The following is an 8,772-nucleotide window of genomic DNA, read 5'->3' as shown; positions in this document are numbered from 1 at the left end:
TCTTTCCAAGTTTTGTTCCTTCTTCTCAACTTGCGATTAAAACTGCAACATAGCGGACTTGACAGTAATGCATTAGTTGCCATACTCACACCCATACTGTGGCTCGTTCACTGCATTGATTCTTGAGTGCAGAGATGATGGATGCCCTACCCTCCCTCTCAGCAAGTTGTTAGATGAATTAGAGATGTCCTTCCTGATTGTAGCAGAGTGCTGCTACTCAACGATGAAAGCCTCGCCTTTTTTCTTGCTCTAATGGGATTTTAAGTACAAGCCCTTATGGATAATAATGCAGAGTAATGGCGAAGAGTCTGGCAGACATCTCTGTATGCAGCAATCTAGTGGGAAATTTTAGGGTTTCCTGTCAGCGCAGAAGGTTTATGTGTGAATTAACAAACATCAATTTTTAATCTGCCTTTTTAATTGAATTGCAAAGCTTGCACCCATAACCAGTTTTTGTTATGGAAGCCTGAGAAAATATGGTCCACATCCACTAACACATGTCTGGGTTGATCTGCCAAGATTGTATATGTGTCTCCTGTTAGATGTGCTCGTACTATCAACTTTGCAAGTGTCGTCAATGCTGATCTGTGATGAGGGGAAACCATTTGGATGTATTTTAAGGTCCCTCAGGGGCCTGCAGGGACTTGTGGGAAAGTGACCTGATTTCTAAATTTCTCCTCTACTGCCCAAGCTCTGGGCTTGTCGCTTCTAAAGAACGGAGAAAGCCTTAGGACTGCAAAGGGAGGATGAGCCGACCCAGCCAGAGCTTCTTGGAATATGCAAACACGTTAATGTGGATTTTGTTGATGGATACGAGAGTAGCTTCAGATCTTTGCCAGTAGATTCAGGTGAGTAAAAATAGACACAGGTAAATGGAGCTAGAGATACTGTATGTTTGCAACACATTGAATTTACAGGGGTGTCCTAGAACAAAAAGAGACAATGTACCTTTTTAAATGTTGTCATGTGTTCATGTTAATTAACTGTATGCCATCTTCAAAATAGAGCCATCAAATACTCATCATCATTATGTGTTGCACTTGCAAAGTGGCACTTAAGCTGTTAATAGAGACGAGTGAAATAAAAATGTCCAGAGAGGTAAAGATGTGCGCAGTGTGGCAGCATCATTAGATCAGATGACCAGTTATTTAAGGACCACAAAATAAGGTCGCATCAGAGTCCTGAATAAATTGCTCCTTCACTCCATCGCAGAAAGGCATTTTCCTGCAGTTATGTTTAGAAGGTTGCAGTATCAACTCTTGAGTTGATGCATTATATCTGAAAGAAACCTGCAGAGTAGGGAAATCTAAATTAATTGATTATGTGATGTTTAATGTAACCTGCTATTGTAATAATGCTTATTACATAATACAGAAGTTTTTGAGTCAATAGAACCTACTGGATAGCACAGATTAATGGTTGGCAACCTTCAGCTATCATTAAAAATAAAAGGACTTGTTGTCTTGGGCCAATAAAAGAAAACTTTTATGATTAGATAGATACACTGAAGCACTGTTTAAAGGGCAAATCATAAGTCTTTCTCTCATAATAAAGTTAAAACAAATGCAAGTTTTGCTCACTATTTGCCCTCCCTAACAGGTGAGCAGCAATGGCTGACTTGCAGCAGGAATATCCCGGAGTCCTCCTGGGGATCCTGGAGGAGCTGGCCAACATGCGCCAGTGGCTGACATTCCAGGACCTTTGTCGCATGGTTAGCACTCGCTTTGACCTCGACCACCTCATTGAGCTCAGGGCTTTGCTGTTTGCTGCCGCCAGCAGGGACCCCTGTTTCCCTGCTACTCTGTTCCGAGACCGGGTTTCCACCAGAGGCCAGGGGCTTTCACCCATAGGGGTCTCTGCAGACATTGTGACTATTTTCAATCTCATTCAGATGACAGGTGGAGTCTCTGATAGCAGCTATCCAATGAGAGCCCAACCAATAATCCCTGTCGATCAATCTCCTGGCCCCAATCTGCCTGGTTTACACCCTCTGAACATTCCTGGTCGAGAACAAGCACGCACTCACTCTGACTCCAGTGGGAGGCCTATTGCCCAGCACTTGCTTTTTCCAAAATCAAATTACTCTGCTCGCAAGCGTGGAAGTCTTCCCCCGGATCCCATTTCATTTGTGTCTTCCCCTCCCGTCCGGACGAGGGCTGTGTCTTTTGACTTGCCTCACACTACACACTCATACTCCAGCAGTCCAAACCTCAATGAGGTAATGAAGAATATCTACCTGCCTCTGGAGACGGACAGTGAATCGAGTGGAGAATCTGCGGCAATGGAGGTGTTTGAAGGCGAACAGGAATCATCGGTTGACCAGAAGAGAAGCGCCTTTAGGAAAGACTTCCACAACCAACCGCCTCTAATACCGCAGGTGACTGTCAGCAGTGAGTCTCCAAGTCCTAAAGCAGGGCATGCAGGCTTCAACAAACACAGCTTTGAAATGATCCCAAATCCTTACCCATCGCCTACTGCAGTTCACATGTCACCAGAGCAACGGGCTAAAGTTAAACATGAGAGCTTTGAAGATCTGCAGGATTCAACTTACTTTGGACCAGGCTCAATGCAAGAGCCATCTCCCCGGCACCTTCGACCACCCAAGACACAGAGGGCCATCTGGAGTAATAAGAGTCACAGTCTGGAGGACCGGCTAGGCATTGGCAGCATTGATCTGGGGATGGAATCACATGCGCCACAACTTCCAAGACGATCTACCCCTGTTATAAGTAGTTCCTCAGGAGGTGAGAGTATAGACAGTGGATTGCCAAGTGGAAGTGATAGGCTGAAGGCTCAGGGAACACAAACCGACCCACCGGATCCCCGGAGACTCCGGAGCCTGGTTCATGCTGATCGGCTCTCCTTCATGACTTCATTAGATGACCCTGAATTTGGTGAGGATGACATCAGTGCAATTTTTCGCTTCTTAGATGACATAAGCATGTGTGGATCCACAGGAGTCCTGCATTCCAGCGATGGCACAACTAACCAGGACACCCCCGAGGCCCGACGTGGCCGCTTAGGCCAACTCCAAAGACTTTTCCATTCCCTGGAAAGCAGTGATGATGGGCTAAAGACCAGCGTCTGCAAGTTGCTGCTTCGCATGAGTCAGATAGAAAGACAACTGGAGTCACTGAATGATGTGAAGGCTGAGATTTCTCAGGTACTCTCTGCTTTACAGCGACTGGATGAAAAGATCCAGCAGCCTATTGTTGGTGGTGGTCAAAGCGCTGGCGGTAGATGGCTTGAGCCTCTCAGTGGTGTCTCCTCTTTTATGAGCCACCCTATCACTCCCTCTGACTCATCAGAGCCTCAGCCGCTGTCTGCAACTGGGCATCTGTTATCAGGGACCAGCTCAAGTAGCGTGGACTGGAGCCGATGGAACATCACTGGGGATCAAACAGAAAGCAGCAAAGGTCAAACGGATTCCAAAGGGCAGAAAGAAGGGAAGAAGGATGCATCGTCTCGCCGTGCCTCCAAAACCCAGCTTGAAGAAAAAAATTCCTCTGATACCAAACAGCTGAACGTCTCAAACTCTGCAAGAGACTGGTCGGTGTCCTTCTCAAAAAGTAAAGATGGTAAAGCATCACAAAGGAAAATTGGACAGGTAAAGAAGTTCTACTTATTTCAGTTAACATACTTTTTATTCTAATGCGTTCCTACAATACATAATGATGCAATCTATGTATCCAAGTAAAGTTTCTCATATACTAAACTAATGCTAATTTTGAAGGTAACTGTACTGTTTCCATGTTGCGCAATTATTGTTGTGCATCGATGCCTTTCCCTCCATTTTGCAGAATATACATGTTTCATTATGTGGATGTGTGACAGATTAAACTGAACATATGTATTGCTTTTGTTTATGATTTATGTAAAGCCTATGTTTGGTCTGTTTTTATTCCAGGGAGATCAGTCAGACAGCACTACCAACCTGCTTTCCCAAAAGCCTACCAGCATGGTGGAACAAGTGTTTAACTCGTCCCTGTTCCGTCACAAAGATAGCACCCTAACAAGGGGGCTTGGCTCTGGAAAGGTCATTGACCCCAGACTGGCCGAAGGAAGAGGGAGAGCCATATGGACCGTAGATGACAGAGAGGCACGAATCTCCACTTTGGACTTACAAGTAGGAAATGCTGACCCTATAAGGGCTACAAGAGTTGCATGAATTTATCTCTTTCTTATATTGTCTATATATGACATCAGTACATTTATCTGTCAATAAATAAAACAAATGGCATTTTGTTTGTCAGGGTCAGGAGTCTCTGAACCCCAACAACATGGAGTTCTGGATGGACGACATCTACACTCCGGGCTACGATGCCTTGCTCCGGCGTAAAGAGGCTAACCTCCGGCGGCTCAAGATATGCAAGCTGGTTGCTCTCATTGCCACTGTTGTAACTATTATTCTCATCATTGTCATTCCAATTTGCACTATGGGTATATGAACACCCTCACAGAGAATCTACGGCCTTGCCCATCTTCTTTCATTTTATTACTTTATGTGTTTTCAGCAGCCATGTCATGTACTTGGAAACGTGCACGGCATCCCTATAAAGATTATTACGTGAGAGACTTTGACACTTGGACTCTAAATCTAGACTGGTGATTTGGAAGGTCTGAGTACTTGTATTTCTTAGCATGATGCACCATGGTTTATTATGACAGAAAAAACAACCTGAAGGTCATTTCAGAACCCATTTTTTCACCCATTAGCTAGGACTTGTTTGATGATGTTTATTATCAACATTTTTAGGTGGCTGAAAACAGAACTCATCAAATATGAGAATAGTTCTGGTTGAACATATTGAAGCTAACAACACTGAGCCAGTTGACAAGTGTCAGTTTGTTCCCTTATTTTTTTCTTTTGAGTCCACCTTAATTATGGTGCATTTGCATTGTAATTCAGCACTGAGCACTGCCTGACTTGTTTTTGCTGCTCCTTTGATAACAATCCAGGACTTATATCACCTTTATGTAAGATAAGAGTTTTATCAGTAGGTGAGAGTTTGGGTGATTTGTAGTCTTAGATGGTGTGTACAGGGCCGTTGTTTTCTTTAGGTTGGAATGTACTTGAATTTCCTTTAAGCTATATTACACACTGTTCAAGCAAGCTGGAATCAATAAAAATATTATTTTTATAGAGTTATCTCCCAATTTCTCTCAGCAGGAAATATAATCATTTAAATCCACTTATCTGGGGTGCAGGGTGTTTACAAGGTGTCATGTTTCAACAGTCAAAGATGGTTGTTGTTGATGCTTTGGATGTGGAGCAGTGAAGGAAAGAGGACACCTCTTCCAGTAAACACTCTCTGAGTGGGAGATTCCACTTGCAACTCAATTTATGGGAAGATTGAAGTGCGCTGATGTATACATTATCTTTTGACAGGACTCGCTTGGCCAGAGTTTCTTTACATACCTACAGACTCACTCAGCACCAGCGTCATCTGGTTTTCATTCACCTGTTGGCTCACATTCCATCTATGACACAGATTAACTTATGAAAGCAGAATATAAAACCTTTTGGGGAATATATTCATAGCATACTCTAGGTCTCTTAGCACAAATAAGGCATTGTAAAGAAAAAAACACAGCCTACCCGAGTATTGTTACAGATCATGTCCACCTCTTTATGACCACAGTATACTTTTCTTGTGATGGCTATTTTCAGAATGATGATGTACCATCTCACCAAGCTCAAGCATTCCAAAAGCTCCCACCCTCAGTCACCAGATCTCAAACCAAATCAGCACCTTTGGGGTGTGTGGAAAAAGAGGTTTACATTATGGATGTAGAGCTGAAAGATTTGCAGGAACTGGTGTCATATGTTCCAGAATCTCAGAGGAATGACCCCCTCAACCTTGTTGAATCTATGCCATGAAGAATTATTACAGTTCACATGAAAATACATTAGTCCAACCTGGTGCTTTGAAGGTGCACCAAATATAGGGGCAAGTATGTAAATAGCTGCACAGCAAAATTGTGTCCTACATTGCTCTAAAATTAGGCTTCTTAAGCTGTGGTTCAAGTACCACAAATGGTACCTGGTACCTGTTTTGTGTCTTATGCAATGCAAATACAAAGTGACACTGACGTGGAGCTAATAAGAATTGTTCAAGAACATGTTTTCCTAATCAAAATCTTATCCAAAGAAAAGTGCTATTTGAAAAAAATTAGAACCCCCTCTAACATACAGAAGTGGTTAACAGTGACTCAAGAACAGTTACCTCTGAAGTAAAAGTTTACCTTTAACCTAGCTTAACCATCCTTCATTTTGAAAAACAGTGGAGTTCACTGGAACTTTTTGCAACCAGGCTAACTGATGTAACCAATTCAGTTTGCACTTTCAAACAATGTAGCTACATGTTCAGAAAAGGAGGTTATGTTATGTGTGTGTGTGTGTGTGTGTGTGCGTGAAAATGGCAGACGTTGAAAAATATATATTTTTCCTGTGGGTATGACATAGTTTTACCTTCAAGGCAGCCATATTAGATTCTGAGGCTAGGGTTGATCAGAAACCTGCAATTTTACAAGCTATATTTCACTTCTAGGAACCTTCTATTAATTCTTTCCAACTACAAACCCAATAAATGACTACAAATTTAAACTTCTTAGAAAACGTAGAATGCACAATTAAGTTGCATCCTTCAACCAACTGTGCAAAGCCAAAGGATAAGCAAGTATTTATTTATTTATTTTCTGTTGTTTTGTGCAGTGGCTGGGAACTGACATGGGGAAAAAATATATATATATAGCGTGCGCACGAAATACTGATTTGTTCCCATGAAATAGTAATTTGTGCCCACGAAATACAATTCATGCGCATGAAATATTAATTTGTGGCCGTGAAATATGTACATGAAATATAATGTGTGCATGAAATACTGGTGCTCTAACTTAACGTTACAATACGGTGAGATTTGTGGTTGTAACGTGAGAGAATATGAAAGTTATGCGGCTTTCTTAACCACTTGATCCCTGACCTGTCTGATGTGTTCCTTGGTCTTCCTGATTTGAAAAGTTCATAGGTACAATGTGCGCATGAATTAATACTTCATGGGAATGAGTTTCGTGTGCACGTTATATATATTTCGTGGCCGCAAATTAATATTTTGTCTGCACAAATACGTACTTTGTGGGCTCGAATTAGTATTTTTTTGTATTTATATATATGTATATATATATATATATATTTTTTTATTTTTCTTTTTTTTTTTTTTTTCCGCCATGTCAGTTTTTGGGCTCCATAGGTTTGTTTGTTTTTACAAAGCTTCATGTGGAAAAGTGTAAGTCCTGTTGCGATGCTGCTTTAAAACCTCTGACAGTATGGTTGTACTTAGAAATCGTAATATTTACTCGGGTGGTGCATGTTACTCAAATGCAATAACCATTGCTCTTAAACAAATGCTGCCTGTTTAAACTGTGTGTAATTCAGTTTTTGATCAGGCTCACAATATCAATTACTGAACTATAATGTGCTGGCTAACATTCTAGGCTGTCAAAATGTGATGCCCAAATTTCACTGCAACATTATATTCTAAGTTACAAACTACAATACTTTTTGCAAAGATTTACATTTCTTTCTTCTGTAATTAAGTACTTTTTGTCAAGAGATCTGAACGCTTTACACAAAACTGCAACAGTAGAATGGCCCATGATTCTGTGCTTTTGTCATTAATGAAACAGTAGCCCACGGAACCAGTAAGTACAGGAAGAAATGTATTGATTGTTTCTCATATTCTAAAGATTTTTGTTTTGCCTTGTGTATACACACAAGTATATTAGGGGTGTGTGTTCTGCTCCAATGTACACGCCTTAGTAGCTCTGCTGTATATTTGCCGAGTGTTACCCATGAGGATGTTTATAGATCCATTACTCCCGCAGTGTTTCCACTGAAGAGGGCCAACCCCAGAGTCAGCAAAATCTGCAGGTGCTTCCATTCCACCGTCCATGCATTAGTGGACCCTTCATTTTACACTCTAGGGAAAGTTGAAACGGATTGACTTGAAACAGGGAAGTTTTTTTTGTATATGTGCACTTTTTATACATGCAAGTAGAAGGTAAACAAGGAATGACTGTACCTTGCAGTAAAGAATACTTGTTTGCAGTGCTTCATAATTGTGTGTAGGTATGTTGATTTGTCATATAGTAGCTGTCTGCAAGACATTTATGTCTTGCATTTATTTTCCAGATCATTTTCAATAGAACTGATTAAAAAAATAAATGTGTTTAAACTTTACATGTCTTCAAGTGTTACAGTGCATTCCAAATGTATTAATTTTGTCATATTCAAACCACAAACTAATATATTTTATTGGGATTCTTTCTGATAGACCAACTTAAAGTAGTGCATAATTGTGAAGTGAAAGAAAACGGGTTTTCAAAACCTTGTATTTAGCTCAATCCAGCTTCCTGTCAACTCTTAGAAGCTTACCTGTTCCTCCTAAAGAAACATGTTCCCATAGCATAAAGCTGCCACCACCATATTTCATTATAGGGATGCTGTGTTCAGGGTGATGTGCAGTGTTAGTTTTCCACCACATATGATGCCTTACATGTAAGTCTAAATACCTCAGTTTTGGTCTTATTTTATTAAAGCACTTTCCTCCATGTTTGCAGTCTCATATGTGGCTTGTAGGGGACACAGTAAGCTTGGACTTCTTTTGACTTTATTTTAGCAATGATTCTTATATAAAAGCCATATTTGTGGAGTGCACAACTAATGGCTGTCTTGTCGAAAGACTCCCACCTAAGCTGTAGCTCTCTGCAGAT

General features: G+C 41.1%; 1 protein-coding gene across 1 annotated transcript; it reads left to right on the top strand.

Annotated features, from left to right (window-relative positions):
- Positions 1-578: 578 nt before the first annotated feature.
- On the top strand, positions 579-5,148 carry minar1 (membrane integral NOTCH2 associated receptor 1). Its single transcript, XM_047348464.1, has 4 exons — positions 579-848; positions 1,600-3,607; positions 3,908-4,126; positions 4,254-5,148. Exons 2-4 carry the CDS (start codon positions 1,610-1,612, stop codon positions 4,446-4,448), a joined length of 2,412 nt encoding a protein of 803 aa, XP_047204420.1. The 5' UTR covers positions 579-848; positions 1,600-1,609; the 3' UTR covers positions 4,449-5,148.
- Positions 5,149-8,772: the final 3,624 nt, after the last annotated feature.

The sequence above is a fragment of the Girardinichthys multiradiatus genome, chromosome 20, assembly GCF_021462225.1.
Source record: "Girardinichthys multiradiatus isolate DD_20200921_A chromosome 20, DD_fGirMul_XY1, whole genome shotgun sequence".
Classification (NCBI taxonomy): Eukaryota; Metazoa; Chordata; class Actinopteri; order Cyprinodontiformes; family Goodeidae; genus Girardinichthys; species Girardinichthys multiradiatus.
The sequence above is the reverse complement of the archived record's forward strand: the minus strand, read 5'-3'. Positions and strand labels throughout refer to the sequence as shown.